Source organism: Neovison vison, chromosome 1, assembly GCF_020171115.1.
Source record: "Neovison vison isolate M4711 chromosome 1, ASM_NN_V1, whole genome shotgun sequence".
In the NCBI taxonomy this organism is placed as follows: domain Eukaryota; kingdom Metazoa; phylum Chordata; class Mammalia; order Carnivora; family Mustelidae; genus Neogale; species Neogale vison.
Window position 1 is genome coordinate 205,095,387 of NC_058091.1, and position 17,819 is coordinate 205,113,205.

The window sequence follows — 17,819 nt, forward strand, 5'->3', positions numbered from 1 at the left end:
ATTGTGATTGTTCAATTTTTTCTAGAAAACTGGGTTACAGGAATTCTGTGAAACTCTGTAGCCCTGTAAATCTGAGTTTGATGGATACACAGCTGTCCTCAGTGTCTGTTCATCCCAGGCTGCACTTGCCATTAGAGTGTAGGTACCATTTTAATTCCATCTCACTATGTGAGGGCAATATTTACTGTATGCACCTTCTAATAATTCTTTATGTTTGAAGTTTTTGGTTTTAGTTTCTTCTCATGTGGGATGAGGAACGAAATTCATGAAGTGTGATTTTACAAACATGGACTGGAAGAAGCCAAAGTTAACAATCTTCCAGAGCTATCCAAGTTAAGTAGCAGTGCTGCTAGCCTCTAGACAGCATTGTGAAGTGTTCATACTTTATCTTGTTTCCCTTTTAGGTCCCTAAGCTTTAGTATCAGAGCAAGGTCCACATTTATTTCTGAAAAGTCTCCTAGCCAGCCCCATTAAAAAAGTCTGAGGTTTTATTTCATCTTTGACCCAACTAGGAGTACAAAGGTAAATGACACGTCTTCTATTCCACCTCAAGAGAGAAAGATGGCATTAAAATATAAACGGCAGAAGAGGACTTTTCAGCCTGGGGGAATGGCAGAGGATAGGTCAGTATGGCTAGAGACTGAGGAGTGATTAGTGGGGAGGACTAAGTTGCCCAGCACTAGATTTTGGACCTCCCTGGACTGTGGTGAAATGTTCTTGGAGATGTCACTGGTCTATATCCCTTTGGCTTTATCCTGTAACCCATACTACTGCCATGGTAGTCCAGCTGTAAAGCAGAAGTGAGGGAAAAGTAATGGAAATTGAGCTGACACGAAGGAAAAGGAGCACAGGAGAGCAGACGGGGTTGTCTGGCTTTTGAGCATCACTGTTCACCTGCCTCTACAGAAGTAATAACTTCTCATAGCTTAAAATTGTGCTATGCATCAATCTTTTAAATCCTTGATTATTTTTTCCTGTATTCAAGTGTTGCTCTTAGAATCCAGGCCTTTAGAAAAAAAATTTTTTTTGTTGAAAATGCTTTTCTGCCACGTACTTCTTTGTATGCCTTCTCTCTCCCGCACAGTTATGGGAGGGAAGGAATTCTTGCTTGTTTTCTCCCTGGCCCTTGCTCTGGTACTAAATTTGAACTGCCCCTAAAGGAGGAGGGAAATAATTAAACTGAATGCTTACCTGTATTTAGACAGAAGTAATCAGTTACTCAAGATATCCCTTGGTTTTATTTTAACTTAAAACCCTTGTGAATACTTCACAAAAATACATATACAGAAGCAAATAAAACTATACAAACTATATATGCAGCAGATAGAACAAGTAGTCAGAAGTTCAAAGATGGATAGCTCTGTAAAAAAATCAATTTAGAAATGAGTACTTTCAACAAAAGCATTCCAGATATTTTGACACATAAAATAAACTGGTAATCTATAGAACGGATGAATGGGTAACATGCATTGATCAGTACAACAACCAATAATATTTACTGGATTCAAACTATTTACTGTTGTAAACATTTAATGAAAGCATCATGAGCTCTAAATAGTCTTTGACAATTCCAACAAAATAAGTGGTATGTTTAAAAAATAAAGCTGATGAGCAATAGGTCCATTCTATATATTTTCTCTTAACAGTTCCAGCAAGAGAAATAGCACAGTATTTTAAAAAAAGTATACAGCAAAGATTGTTCCTATTATAGTGGCAGACTCTGGAAACTGTAAATACAAATAGTCATTGAACAGTCAAACGGTCGTATTCCTAATAAGGAGGAAATTACAGTAAGAACAGTGAGCAGTCCAGTTATGCTCAATTGTCAAGAAAATCCTTTTTCTTGTCAGTTGATTTCATAGTTCTTTTTCCAAGACACAGCAAAACTTTGGCAATCAGATGTATTGAAAATATATTTTTCAAGTTCAGTCAGCATTTTGTTATGTGAAAGGTGATCTGTACACCAAGGCTCAGAAGTTGGTAAAGATTGATTCCATATGTGGAAAAAGTGCAAATTTCCTGCACAGATAGCTTACAAAGCTGCTGGCACATTTACTCACCAGCAGAATCTTGGATTTTGTTTGCATAGCTCACGCATCACTGGAATGTGGAAAGGTGTGCTATTTTTTTGGCAAGAGCAAAGGAGACATTATACTGATGTGAATTACCGTGTTGGGCATGCTGAATCCAAGCAGAACACTTGGGCGAAGTCTGCTACCTGACATCATTAGTTTTTGTATACTGGTTTTGTTTTTGTTGAAGCAGTTCTGTTATAGCCAGAAGCTTTTTCAGTACATGCTAAACAAGGAAAAATAGTATGAAAGTAATTAGTAAATAAATGAAAGTTCAGTCAGAAATTTCAGGGAACCTGGATTTTGGAAAAAGCCACATCAATTCAAAGGAACTCATAAAATAATACTAACCATTCTACTCAAAGCATACAATTGTGAATGTTTCTATTAATTATTCAGTCCTTGACTCAGTATTTTTGGTCAAGATCTTTGTACACTAAATAGAATTTCATTTATTTGCCATTTTCATATCTACTCAGGACAGAACATCTTGCCAGCAGACAGACTGATCATTACAAATCATCCTAATATCCATAAAATCACGGAGGAGCAATCCGCTTGCAGCCCAGTGAACACTATTCAAGTATCATGTAAGAAACAGGACTACACTGGGCCTAAAATTAATTAGGCTAACTTCTCCAAGAATTTTACTTTTATTTAAGGCATATCATAAACTCAGCCCCAGTGTAGCTGGAAGGCATTATATATACCACAGACACTAAGTAGGCCAGTGGCACATTCTCTGCCTAAGCTGCTAAAGTGACTGAAATCTTTGTGAGCCAGAGGAGGTTATCTATACTTGAGGATTTTAAAATCCTCAAATCCACAAACACAATGCTTTAATTTTAATCTCTTCTACAAGGCTGCTACCAAATGGTTGGCCAGTACAGTGACAGTCCTCAGGAAGAGCTTATTAGAAATTACAGTTTTCAAGGCCACACTCCAGAATCTCGGAACCTGGAACTTGGTCGTGCACTGTGTATGGGAGATAAGCCATATCACTACTGACTTTATAATTCACTTGACATTTTCACATCACTGAAGTGTGTAACACCACTGTTTTTCAGTATAGTTCACACTGTGCCATGCCAAACATACAGAATTTTAGTCTGGGTCCATTACTGCTCTGCCAAGATCTTTGCGGAGGAAGATTCCAATTCTTAAAAATATAACTGATAAGACAAACCATAAGAGACTCTTAGGCTCACGAAACAAAGTGAGGGTTGGTGCAGGGGTGGGCCCGGGGAAAGCGTAGACATGGGGGAGGGTATATCCTATGGTGAGTGCTGTGAAATGTGCAAGCCTGATGATTCACAGACCTGTACCCCTGGGGCAAATAATATGTTTTATGTTAAAAAGCTGACCATAATTCAGCTTGTTACCTTTCAGAGTCTTATGCTGACATTCTGCTTAAGTGCTAAACCAACATCACTGATAATGAAGGCTGGCAAAAACCTACCTGCTGGGCACCACGTTCATTGCTGAGCGTTCGCAGTTCATCTGAATGAGCCACACAGATCTCATGCAGTGCCGCTAAATCACGAGACAGGTCAGTTCTAGAGTGCTCTGTAGTGTCCGGAAGTTCAGGTACATTCTTTAAGAGAATGATAAAACTGCATTTAGCAATACAAATTTTTATAGTCACTTCTGAAAAGATCCTAATTGCTTACAGTAAACAGAATTCTTAACATAATGTTCTCTTAAATTTAAGAGTCTAAGATGCTATGTAACATCAATGGTACTTCTGATAAAGGTCCTATGACCTCAATATTCACATCAAACGCAGGGTCCAATTTGCTTTACAAAACATGGCAGAATACTGTACAGTATTACTGTTAATCTAAATAAGTGGGCTTCCTACATTCTTAAGAGTTTTGGGGATTTTTTGATCTGGCACATACACCAAAAAACAACCATAAACACTGCAACTGCTAATCTGGATTAAATGCAAGCTAAACTTTAAATTCCTCCATTGACAACAGTTTCATTATTTAACTGTTATAGTTTGCCCAAATTTATCAGTATACGTAAGTTTAGAGTTACACTATAGAAGTGTGAGGAGAACCTGTCAGGCTGATAATTATCTGTGGACTATGCCCCAAAACTTCGTACTTTATTAGCACTAAAGACCAGTATTATTTTGAGCCATAGAATAAAATTCAACATGGGCTCAGATGGCTGTTCTGAAAAAATCTACTCCTCTTCCTAACGGTGATAACTCAATTGCTGTACCTTCCTAAAAACTACAAAAACATTGTGTTCTGTAGCATGAGCTGAAATATAGTTCATTCTTGTTAATTAACATTCAGTTATCCATTCATTCAGTGAATGAAGGATTACAGAGTTAAAAGACTATAGTATTTGCCTTCAGAGAGCTTGCAGCCTCTCTAGAAGACAGAGATAAACCAATCACTGCAACACAGATATGAAAGATAGGCAGATAGTTAGGAAGCAGAGGAAAAGGTATTTGACTCCGATTTAGTGCTCATCAAAAAGCCCTTCTGAAAGTGAGTCTTGAAAGAAGAATCTGATTTATACAGGTAGTAAAGGAATACAAGAACATGGAGAAGGCAGGAAGAGAAAAATACTGGGAATTCTAAGCAGTTTAAGACTAGACTGTGAGGCGTAACTAGGAAAGTGGTAAGAGAGCTGGACTATAGACAGCTGTGATTATGGAAAATAAATGAGAATCCTAACCATGAATCTGAAGAATCTAAAAACCTAGAAATATAGCATAAGTTAAAGCTCGGTAGCTTTAGATACTGGACAGTTTTCAGTCTTTAAACAATACTACAGTAAGAACTTTTCAATCGCTGACCCAACTGTGTTTTTTTGGTAATAAGTATTTTTATCTCCTAAACTTCCCTGAGTTCATATATAAAAAACATAGACATTTAGCATTTGCCCTGTTATTTCTCAATTTTATGCTAATTATGGACCTATGTTACAAATAACTTCTTTCACCCTGGTTTTACCCTCAGGTAGCAAAGCAGGGGCCCTCAAGAACTGCTGGTTAGTTTCACTGAACACTGGTGGGGTGGTTTTATTTATTTATTTATTTATTTATTTATTTATTTATTTTTTAAAGATTTTATTTATTTATTTGACAGAGAGAAATCACAAGTAGACAGAGAGGCAGGCAGAGAGAGAGAGGGAAGCAGGCTCCCTGCTGAGCAGAGAGCCCGATGCGGGACTCGATCCCAGGACTCTGAGATCATGACCTGAGCCGAAGGCAGCGGCTTAACCCACTGAGCCACCCAGGCGCCCCTGGTGGGGTGTTTTTAAAACTGGATCTGAATACATTATGGCAAAACATGGGCACTTCAGTCTCCCAACCCTAGCATTCCCTAATGCCATACATACTAAACTGATAACCTTTTGTTTTTATATATGAACTGAATTACTAACATATTTTTAATCCATTATCTGTAAATCTGTAACAAGAAAATTCAACTTTACTAAGAAATACAGGGTCTTAGGAAATTTTTTTTTTTTTTTAGTTACCATTTCTATTAATCTTATAATCACAATTTATAAAGGCCCAAGTAAGGTATCAGTAGTCCCACTGAATGAAGTAGCATTCTAAATCCATGTATTTTATTCCTAGTAAAGCCCCCAAGAACACTCTCCAGTCCATTATTTAACCTGGTCAGATCTGGGTTATCTTGTTTCAAGTTCCATACACTAGCAGCTCAGTATAAGTAGCAACAGGATATCACAATAAGGAGATGGAACAGCTAAAAGGATAGTGAAAAACAAGACAGAAACTAAAAAATAGCACAAGAAGTACAAAACCATAACAGTGAGTTCTTGGTAGTAAACCATTTAGTTTAAGAATAAATGTTTATAATGATTAAAAAAAAAAAAAAAAGCCTCTTTTTGTGTTAAGTGGAGCCCAATGCAGGGCCTGAACTCAACAGCCTGAGATCAAGAGTAGGAGGCTTAAGCAACTGTCAGCCAGATGCCTGTTTTTGTTTTTTATTTTTAAGTTCTAGATAAAAATCTAAGCCGTTGATTAAATAAGTTAATAATTCTCAATATTAAGAGACCTAAGTATTAAATTTAGGTCTCAAAGTATTTGAAAGATTATATACATACCCCAAGTTCATCCAGAAACATGATCATGCGATGTTTGTTACTTTTGATAAATGGATTGACACCTTCCATATAGGGCTCCTAAAAATAATAAAAACAAACACTAATCTTTACCACATATGTAGCAAGGATTCCTATAAATCTAATTATGTCCATCAATAGCAATAAATGTTCATAAGAATTAGTCATATAAATTTTCCTTCTAATGAAAACAAACAGCTATACTGAAGAACTGGAATATTCTCATGAAAAAGTAAGAAATTCTGCATGGAGGAAAAAAAAAGAGCACCAACCCCAAGTGGTTGAAAATCCATAAATAACTTGACCCCCCCCAAAAAATGTGACTGATAACATACACAGTTGACTGATACATATTTTGTATGTTACATTATTCATGTATTATTACAATACAGTACATATATACACATATTTATATACATATATATGCATATATAATATGTATATACATGTATTACATATATTCATGTATTATTACAATAGAGTAGTCTAGAGAAAAGGAAATATTAAAACCATAAGAGAAAATATATTTACAGTACTGTAAAAACCATGAGTAAGTGGACCCGTGCAGTTTGAACCTGTGCATCAAGGGCCAGCTGTTATTCATTCAAAAATAATTACTGAGAAACTTATTTGCCACCTACCAAGATAAACATGGGCCCAGACCAGAGGTTAGACTCTAGCAGAGAATGTAAGTAATTAAAATATAGTGTGCTAAAGACTGCAATAGGAATACATCAACCTGCCTCACTATTCAGATAAATTCAAAAGCTAAGCCTTACTGTAAACTGCTCTTCATACTAAAATATTAAGCCTATTTAAAAATGTGGTATGTTGTGGGGCGCCTGGGTGGCTCAGTGGGTTAAAGCCTCTGCCGTCAGCTCAGGTCATGATCCCAGGGCCCTGGGACTGAGCCCTGTGCCTAGCTCTCTGATCAGCAGGGAGCCTGCTTCCTTCCTCTCTCTGCCTACTTGTGATATCTGTCAAATAAATAAATAAAATACTTTTAAAAAAAGAAAAATTTAAAAAATGAAAATAAAAATAAAAATGTGTTATGTTGTAAAACAGAAAATGTTTAGTGTTAACACAAGCTCTTTTAAAGTCAATAAATAAAAGATGATAAAGACCTCATCAGTCTATCCCAAAGAAACAGACACGAAAAATCAAAGTAACATGCCTGGCAGTTTGGCAAAAATTAAACAGAGTAACATTCATTGAGTTTTGGCAAGGCTCTGGGAATCAAAAAGTCTGACTTAGAAGTTTACCTCCAAAACTAGTTTAAGGAAATAAGTGGACATTTTTGAAAGGATATATGGATACTTGTTATAGCAGTATTTGTAACAGTGGTAGGTTGGCAGCCATCTAAATGTTGAGGAGAAGAGTACTTTTAACAGCTACATGATGACATAACACTTGTTAAGAACAGTAAAATAGTTACTTTTCCACGCAAGAAGTTTGTTCAATATTGAAAAAATCAGGCAACACAGTATGATCACTACTAGAATATTAACAATCCTTATCATTAGGTAGTGGGATCACATATGGGTGTTTTAAGAACTTGTCCAAGTTATTTACAGTAAATATTTATGGTGAAATAAATAATAAAATGGGCTCGATTACATTTAAAAATATTAATTTTTATATTTAAGAGTAGGAGAGTTTGAGTATATTGGAAAAAGAAAGTATAGTTTTCTGTACTGGCTAAAACAGTGGTTTTAAAAATTTCATTATTAAAATGTAAAATCTAAAAATATTTTTAAAAGACATACATACCAACAAAAGTATAACTATGAAACCGCCACTACGGATAACTTTATATTCTATGGTTTTATCATCTCAAGGTTTCCTTTGTAAATGACATTTTAAAGTATCAAAATGTTTTTACCTTAGCTCCAAATTCCACAAGATTTGCTAAATTCTGCACAGATTTAGCCACTAATATCAGTGTTCTTGCCGCAATAGGAGATGGGGAATCTGTAAGAGAGAATTGGGCACAGGTAATGATACCGACTCCAAAGGCGTTTTCAGGTAAAGCCATATAAAGTTAGCACTTTAATATTTCTTTACTGCAAAAATACTGACATTCTTGGAAATGGTATGACCTGTGTAAGTCAAGAAAACTTGAGTTAAAGGGGGGAAAGTTAAATACACTTATCAACACTTCTAGTTCGTGAAAAGGGTGCTGCTGCAAGACTCAGCAATTCTCAACTGGTTGATATTTCACAATGCTTTAAGCTTTATCACTAAAATGACTGTCACTCCACACACCTGCTTCGTGACAGTTCACAAAGCTAATTTCATCCCCTCAGGTTAGCAATTTGCAATCTGAGCAATTTCCTACTCCCAACCTCCAATGACTAGAAAAATCACTTTAAAGCTCAATAACAAAGATAAAGTCTGGGATTTCTGCCCTTATATTGAGGGAAAAACAATTTAATAAACTTAGAATATTATAGAATAAACTATAATAAAAGACTGGTCAGGAAACATTTCCCTATAGAATATGCATAGTAGGGTTAAATGAAAACCGTATGCAGCTATTACATATAAGCCTTGAAAAAGAATTATTTAACAGTAAAACTGTGTAAGTATTTCTATCTGACTGCCTCATTTTAGACTGTACTCTGTGTATCTTAAGCTGCTGAACTGTAAATGAGTACTGCCTAGTGGTTCAGAGGCCAACATTGAGATAAACCAATCTCTCCAGAATTCTAAACCCTTAATTCTTAATAGAACCAAAGATTTAACCATTTTGGTAGCTTTAGAAGATAATGACAGAGATGTGGTAACTATAAATACAATAAAGTAAAACTTAAGATTTAGTCTAAAGTATTTTTAAATACAACCTTAAGCTTCTATTTATTAAAAGAAAAATGGTTCCAGTTCCTTCTGTTATTAATGGCTCATTATTACACTTGTAGTCACAAATATCACTGTTCTCCTTTCTTTATGACACCTGAAAGTCCTTGCATGATGGACATATGGGCAACAAGTAAAACTAAATCTGGTTTGTTGGGAGTTTAAATTGGCCAATTAACATTATCCAACTGGTAACAAACCTCTCCATCACTAAAGGGCCACAGTCAAGTATTCACAGAGCACTACTGCAACTGTAGTTACCATTTTAATTTGGTCTTTAAATACAACTTGCAGTGGTAGTGATAGGGTCTAGCATGGGCTAAAAGCACACAGAAACTCTTGCCAAGTGAAAAAAATAGGTTGTACATTGGAAGAAGTCATCACAGTGAGAGTCTGAGACACAGGCAGGGATTGGGGAAGAGTGATACTTGTCTGTAATCATGCCACGTCAGGCTTCAGATACTAGATGGAAAGAAAAGCAGCAAAAGAGAGAAGGTAAAAAAGTAGGGAAAAGGAAAGAAGAAAAGGGTGCTCTGTTTTATAATAAGTCTTAGAACTGGGTAATAAAAAAATCAGATGTAAAAGAAAAAATGAATAACCTTACCAAATATCAAATTTTACTCTAATTTTTTAATTCCAAAATTTTATCAAAAGCTGATTACCTGAGATGATATTAAACATCCGTGGATTCAGGATGGCAGGACAGATAAGTCGAAGAAAAACAAAACCACTGAATGGGAGGGAAATTTTTTTTTTTAGAAAACTATATAGGTTACATAAAAATAATAAACAAAAATATAATACTTGTAGAACCATGAACTTTGAACTGATGTAAAGAAGCCCAAATTCTGCAATTTTCAGTTTATCTTGGGAAGATTTAAGTTGTATCTGTAACATTTATGGTCTTGGCAACTCTTTATTTATTCCAATATACTTACTTTGAGGAAGCAGTGGCATTATAACACTAAGAATTTCTGAAATACGTTAGGAGTATTAAACAACCTTTTTAGAGAGACACGGGACTGTGTGGTCCTAAAATTTGCATTCTCTCACTTCTTTCTTTCCTTATTTAAATTGAATAATGCAATAATGTCTGCTATAAATCTAGTTGATTAAACTGATTTTGCTGATGAATCCTAAAAATAAGAATCCATCTTGCTGGAGAAAAGTGGCTTCTTGATAAATGAAAATGTACACAACTGAATGCTATAAAGCTATTATGGCAATAAAGAAAAAGACCTTAGCATTTACTTTCTAACCTAATGACAGTTTACTACTTTTTGGACTCTTAGAAAATGATTGTAACTTCACAGATAGCATTTATTGCAATTATAATGCACAATTATCAGCTCTTTAATATCTCTTAAATGAATTTCTGAAGAATCTTGCATAAGTTTTGCTTGAAAACATTTTGCTACGTGTTTGAACTATAACCTACCGTCATTTAATCATGAAAGAATTTCAGTGTGCAAATCTTCTTTCTGTGAATTTGTAGAAGTGATTTTAAATGTAAAAAGGATACTAGGTACCTACACATATGTTTAAAAGCTCACTAGTAGGGACAGAAATCATCACTTTGGGCATAAATGCCCCCTAAAAACCATGTAGCGTCAGACAATTCACACAGCAGAAATTTCTGCTGTATTTGCTTAACAGTTAAACTCATTTGAAACAGAGTGTATGAGGCTTTAATTGACATCACACACAAAACTATGCTGAAACTTACACTGCTAATTCTAATTCCTCTCAATCACAACTAAGGCGAAGAAATACAGAATCTACAATTCTTTAATACTTATGTCTCATCATTACTAACCAGGAGAAATTTTATCTACAAAAAGAGTAGAAGCCTCTTTACCAAACTCAGGTTGTGGGCACAACTGACACACATTTTTCACAACTAACAGTATGATATTAGTGTCTTCAATGGTTGTTTTAATGGGATATAACATGACTGGTAGTGTGCATTCTACATAAAATATTATTAGCAGAACACTATATTCTCTGATGCTTTTGCATTGAACTTCCAGTTGTCTTCAGTGGGGGGTGTACTTAATGAAGCCTACAGTAGTGTTAGCGATCTGACTGGATCTTAGAAGGTTGGCCTTTAGTTCTGCCTTAACACAACCTTTCTATATAACCTTAAGCAAACAATTTCAACCTCTACAGCTCTGCTCCCTCATTGGAAAAATTAGTTAGAGTAGTGATAACGAAGTCCCCCTGTATACAGGTTACAACATTCTGTGACTTGCCAAAGCAATTCCTCCTAACTACTTAACTACTGCACAACAAGCATACTGAAACACAGCCTCAGCACTGGAGGCTCTGGCTGAAGGTTAGCCCGGAGTCCCCGACTGCTACTAACCCATCAGTCCATTATTCCTCTTCCTCCTTAGCACCACATCAATCCTGCTTTCAATCCTCCCCGCCTCCCCACCTTCTCTCTTCTTTATCTGTATGTATATGCAAGTATGCATGTAGGTAATGTACTATATAAAGTTACTTACAGATGTTACTGGTTATATAACTTTTTTAACCCCATTTTTTCAATAAGATAAAAACTTCCATAGTTAACTGATTATACCTGAGTGCTCAGGTTTTTAGAAAATGCACAAGGCAGCTAAATACCTCTCAGTAACTTCCAAAAAAAATACAGTACAGTTAAAGTTCAGTAGCCATCTGAACTCAGAAAATATTCAACAGGGTTCTGACATAAAAAAGTCTTGAATTATATACTGTTATTCTTCAAATTTTCAGTTACCCGCTTGACTATCAGTGCGCACCATCCACAATGACTTAACAGATGGATTGATAAACCTTACCTAACAACTCTTGTTCTCATGGTGGTATTTGTAGGCCATTTGTGCTGGACAGACTTCTGTAAACACCCGTAAATATATCTCAGTGTCCTGCCAAAACAACACAGTCATCTCAATATATAAAGCAAGGGAAAAAGTGCTTATCTCATTGCATCCAAAAGCTTAATTTGCCAAATACATTTCTTAATGTGACTGGCCCTTACCCTCAAAACAGTACTCTGCTACAAGTAGTTGCAGGACATATGTGGTAAAGGGAGAAGGAAAACAAATAGTATTCATCATCAATTCATTTAGTCAATTCTTTACATTTACTTTGGAAGAAATCTTACCATTTTTACAATGCTTCTCTATTAATGAAAAGAAAGAAAAAAGTACTGGAATGAGGATACAAAGGAAATACTAAGTTCAGATTCCTGGAGATGGATTTTAACTTCTGTTAACTTCTACCTGAGTGAGTTCACTTACACTAAAAGCTGTTAAGCAGGTACTAAGGCTGTTGTACTTTAAGATGCAGCCACTGTGGAAAAGCGTATGGAGTTTCCTCAAGAAGTTAAAAAATCGAACTGTCCTATGATCCAATTTCAGGGGTAAATAATTTACCCCTCAAAATACAAAAACACAAATTCAAAGGGATATACACACCCCTATGTTTATAGCAGCATATTTACAATAACTAAAGGATAGAAGCAGCCCAACTGTCAAACAGTAGATGAACGGATACAGAAAATGTGGTAAATATATACACACAATGGAATATTTTTCAGCCTCTTAACTACGAAGAACAAACCGATGATTACCAAAAGGAAAGTGAGCGGAAGGATTGGGGAAATAGGCGATGGGGATGAAGGAGGGCACTTGTTGTAACAAGCACCGGGTGGTGTATGGAAGTGCTGAATCACTACATCGTACACCCGAAACTAATATAACAGTCTATGTTAACTAGACTCAAATTAAAACAAAAACACATAAAAAAAGACCAAGATATTTATGATCTCAAAAGTCTCTATTCATTACCCAAGTTACCGTATAAACCAGACATATTAGTCTGTGTAAAAACATACTTTTGTTTTTATTATAATGTAAATATTATACTACTGCAGTTTCCTCAATTTACTCTTTTGCCTTAAACAAAATTCACCTTGGAAGATTGAAAAACTCTTTTGCAGAGTATAAAAACATTCATTAGGACAGTGGGAAAGCTTACCCATTTTAGAAATACAAATTTTTCAAAATGCAGATATACAGTTTCTTGTCAAATTAAAATTTCATCACTTACGGAGGAAGTATTTCTGAAGCCATGAATATTTTCTCCACAAGCTCTGAAAGTATGTTCAATAGGTGTGCTAAATTAGTGTTCACATCTTCATTTTTTTCTAACTTTGATGGACTTAACTAAGAGAAGGAATAAATTAATATAAATGCATCTTGACAATGATAAATGCAAATGAATCAGGTAATCAAACCGTTGTTTTCAAGGTTCTGTTTTTCCATTTCTCAATCTGTTTTAGTCTTGGGGGTAGATAGAAATGGGAATTTTTAAGTAGTTTGCTATATAGAACTCATTTACCATTAATTTCCAATTATTCAACTGTACAATAAGCAGTGATTATTCAGCACATTTTATTTGCTCTGGGATTAATACGGGTGTTAAAGTTCTCTTTTATTCATTTACTACGCTTTACCATAGATTTTTACAGTCACAAAAATGGATTAGACTTTATTTTTAAAATAGTATTCTCTAAACGAGAAGACTAAAACCCAGCTTTGGTGATCACATATACACAAATATACTAGGAGTATTTAAATGAGAATAATGATCACCATCTATTGTAAAATCAATCTCTAGTTGTATTTATTTGAAAAAAAAAACTGATTAAAATAGAAAGGCTTTTCTGAATGCCATAGACAGAATAATGAACCTTTCTCAAAATTTTTCCAGTAACCCTTGGAATTTTAAGAAATCTGATCTAGAATCAGTGGAGTAGATTCATCTAAGTCCTAATACCCTAACTTGATCTAGTGATTACAGACTCACTGCATACTTGCTCAATTTCTGATACTACCTGCATTACCCCAGTTTTCAACACTAAATCCTCAATATCTTTCCTTTAGGTTAATTAGTAAAAACGGACATCTGTAGTGCAAAATTAACATTTGACAGCTCCCAGTGTACATTATCAAAAGCAATTCTTTGTTTTATTTTGTATCAGATTGAAAAAATATGTTTAATATCTTTCTTCTGTAGTTGTTCTACCTTCAAAATGAGAGAAGAGCCATGTGAGATTCCACTCTTTCTCTTAATGGTTTACTATGAATTTACGCTGAAACCTTAATAATCTAAAGGGTGTTTCTATTTGCTTTTGAATGCATTATGTTGTACTTCTTTACCAAAACCTTCAAGGATACCCCCTGGCTGTTATTAGGAAGTGCTTCATAGACCTTACCTGGATTATATGACTTAAGTCTCTAGCAAAAACTTCAATTTATGTTACATATGCTTTCTGAAAGCAGCATACACTGTATCATTAGTATAGCAGGTAAATGAGAAAGTAATTTCTGGTGCAATCTGAGTTTTTTAATTTCAAAGTACATTTTTTTAAATTTTTTTTTAAAGTCTACTCCAACATTTTTCTAAACGTATTACAGAACATGTAAATGCCCTGATGAGTAATTTTAGAAAGCTAATGTATTTTCCTTATAATGTCATTAGCTATAAAGCATCACCTATTAAAATATGTTCTTTGCTGAAATACTTAAAACATGAAGTTCATACCTCGCAAGACTGCTTGCTTTCCATTATCTTTAAAATAGAGTCTTTCAAAGCATGATGAACAAACTGTGTAGCAGTGGCTTTCATATACTGCTCCATCAAGGTGCTTGCAAGTGTTGTGGCTCGAAATAGAGTAGTGGCTTCATCTACATAAATATTTATATTAAAAAATTATTCATATAAAAGATTGCACTAATGTGAAACCAGATTAGAAATAAAGTGAATTCATTTTTCCCCTCAACCATCATAGCCATTTAAGTATGCTTATTTGCATGCAGCACTGAAGTACTGATTACAATGACATCCTATATTTCTATAAACTTAACCCTTCAAAGGACTTTATTCATTAAATCAGCAGGAGGTGCTGACACTGGCATATTCATAAGAAAAAACAAATGGTTATATGACTTGTTAAGACCACAGAGCCAAGGAGTGACTAAAATAAGATCAGAATTCAGCTTTGCTATCCAATGAGCCCACACTTTGGAAATTCTGAGTTCTCTCCAAATAAGAATATAATGTAGTGGTATAAATAATTAGAATTATGATGGAGATCACTCTATAATGTATAAAAATACCAAACCACTATGATATATACCTGAAACTAATAGGATATTGAATGCCAATTATACTTCCAATTTTTTTAAATGCAGAAAATGGAAAGAAAAAAACCACAAAATCCCAGTATAAATTATTACCTTTAAAAATGGCTATTAATGACCTAAAAAACACAAATATTACCCAAAAAAGACAATCCCAATGTAATATCTTGACCATCACTTTATCTTTCCTGACAAATCGATGTCTTTTTTACATTTTCTATGATTAGGAGGAAATAGTTTTAGCTTTTATAGTTTACTGGGAAACCTAAAAACAAGCACTGTTACTAAGCCAAAGTGCTAGCCAGAAAGGGGTTAACTGTGACAAACTTTCAAGCTGTTACAAAGCACTGTGTGTCCAGCTCCATTGCCTGGGGACTACCTATCTATAGAAGCTAGAAATAAAATGCGGCTGTCTCCCAACTTTTGTGCAGTGAATTAGTAAGTAAAATATATGTGAGAGAATATGGTCGGTACACCAAACTATTCTTAATGATTAAGCACCATGAGCCATTAATAAGGATAAAGAGGTCGTTTTCTTATGGCTTCTAATGGAATAATTTACCATGACGGAAACTGCCAAATGTTAGCACAAGGATCAGAACTGACATTCCAACTTTAATTTTTAATGAAGGAAAAATAGGGTAACTTTTGCGAAATGATTTTTTTTTTTAAGTATCACACCAAGACATCCATACTTTACCTTCCATGCTTATTTCTCTGTCATTTAGTGTACATAACAACAACGATTCAAGCTTTTCATGAAGAAAAATCCTTAGTAGGATGCTAGCCAGTAGTGTTCGGTCCTGTCCACACACATGTGATAAAGCATAGACTACATGAAGCTCCTTTAGCAGTATAAGCTAAAAATGATATCAAGAAAGATTATTGAAAGTACACAGCATTAAACATGCTCAATGAGATTAATAGGAATTCTCTTATTTTCTTCTATTTAGAAATATGTTCTATAGAATACATTTATTAAAAACAGGACGAGTTTATAGCCTAAATATTTACAGACTCTTAAGACCAACATCATACTACCACAAGGCTTTTCAACCTTTATGCCCATCACTGGTGCACTAAGCTATGACATTACTATGTTTAACTTAATGTATCTTTTTGTTTAAATGTTTAATATTAATTCCATCTAAAATAATTAGATTGACAAATAACTTAATACCTCTTTAAATTCACTGTACTCTTCTTCTGGCATGATTTTTTCCATAGAATATCGTGCTCGGACACGCAGGGATCCTGGTTCAATACCTTTTAATGGTATATGGGAGCTGAGCAAAAACCATTCATCTGTGGCATGCCCTTTCTGTAACCGGCTCAACTGGCAGCGCATAAATACTTTGATAGAAAAACATCAAATGATTACTGTCTGAAAAGAGGACACTGTAATTCATCATACCAGTAAATTTTCCTGACATTTTGTCTTCTCTGTAGTGTTAAATGCTTTAAAGGCATTTTCAGTAGGAACACATACTCAATACTTACTTCATTCATTTACTCAATGCCTATTTTGCACCAGACTATGGTAGACAGGGACACGGGATACAGACAAGATTAAGACATGATCTCTGACTTGCATGGAGGTCACAGTTAAGGCAAGAAATCAATCATGGTACAGTGTGGTAAGCGTCATTACCAGTGCTTACTACTACTCAAGTATAGAGAAATAATATGTAATTCAGCTGGTGAAAAAATCCATTCCAAACAAGTAACCCTTAAGCTGACATTTAACAGGATATGGAGGTGTAGCTAGGTAGAAAGGCAGAGAAAAAGAAAAAGGGCACCGTCCCAATAGAAGGTATGTTGGGCAGTTTTAAAATCCATGGACTGCTTAAAAGCTCTAAGAAAGCTGCTGTGTCTAGAGAGGATATACCAAAGATACACTAGGAGAGCTGCAGGGGGAGGAGGAGGGGATCAGGAAAGGGCCTTTCTTCTGTGTTTACTACAGGTTTGGATTTTATCTTAAAAGTAATGGAGAACCACTAAAAAAAAAAATTGCACATTTAAATAGTACAGAAACGACAGAATAAATATTTTGTAGAGGAAAATTCAGGCTCTCCCTAAGCCTGACTTTTAAGAAGGTATTAACCTAATTAACTGATATGAACTGTTAAATCCCACTGCCACCTGTCAGCAACAGGCTGGGAGAAGGTATGCTACTGTGGGAAAAGAATGGAAAAGGTTCACCAGAAATGATTAAACAGTGGACTAATTTAAAGAAAAGAAAAAAGCATACTTTTTCCCACTTACATAAAACTGTATGAAAACAGGAAAAACCTAGAAAGTACAAAGAAGGGATAGTGGAAACACCACAGAAAGATGGCCACTCTTACTGTTCTCTTGTTCCTGTCCACTGGGGAAGGAAGGGGAGATGAAAGATAATTTAATATCAAGGGCTTAAGTTTACAGTATGTACAATTTAGCCATTTTGATCTTTTTTTCTTATTAGAGAAACTCTTCCTCAACAATCAAAATTTCTAGAAGTACAAAAAAAACTATGTCAAATAATACTACTGGCACTTTTAGACTAGATTTCATTATGAATTTTAAAAAGTATATAAAACATGTT

At 34.9% G+C, this 17,819-nt stretch overlaps 2 protein-coding genes across 5 annotated transcripts in view; one reads left to right on the forward strand and one right to left on the reverse strand.

The window, feature by feature from the left end:
• Positions 1 to 17,819, forward strand: part of CCNH (cyclin H) — a 56,195-nt gene that overhangs the window by 21,958 nt on the left and 16,418 nt on the right. For 3 of the 4 annotated variants that reach the window (XM_044266005.1, XM_044265969.1, XM_044266014.1), the window contains one exon: positions 3,462 to 3,557. The exons of the other annotated variant lie outside the window; for it this stretch is intronic. In XM_044266005.1, coding sequence (XP_044121940.1) covers positions 3,462 to 3,557 — 96 coding nt within the window. Of the gene's footprint in view, positions 1 to 3,461; positions 3,558 to 17,819 lie in introns of those variants that run through there. 4 annotated transcript variants of the gene reach the window in all.
• Positions 1,220 to 17,819, reverse strand: part of RASA1 (RAS p21 protein activator 1) — a 125,685-nt gene continuing 109,085 nt past the window's right edge. Inside the window, exons 16-25 of the mRNA XM_044265962.1 lie at positions 16,416 to 16,588; positions 15,936 to 16,095; positions 14,637 to 14,779; positions 13,140 to 13,255; positions 11,867 to 11,953; positions 9,707 to 9,774; positions 8,071 to 8,159; positions 6,171 to 6,248; positions 3,532 to 3,666; positions 1,220 to 2,298 (exon numbers count right to left, since the gene is read on the reverse strand). Of these exons, the coding sequence (XP_044121897.1) occupies positions 2,215 to 2,298; positions 3,532 to 3,666; positions 6,171 to 6,248; positions 8,071 to 8,159; positions 9,707 to 9,774; positions 11,867 to 11,953; positions 13,140 to 13,255; positions 14,637 to 14,779; positions 15,936 to 16,095; positions 16,416 to 16,588 (1,133 nt within the window). The 3' untranslated portion in view covers positions 1,220 to 2,214. The remainder of the gene's footprint in view (positions 2,299 to 3,531; positions 3,667 to 6,170; positions 6,249 to 8,070; positions 8,160 to 9,706; positions 9,775 to 11,866; positions 11,954 to 13,139; positions 13,256 to 14,636; positions 14,780 to 15,935; positions 16,096 to 16,415; positions 16,589 to 17,819) is intronic.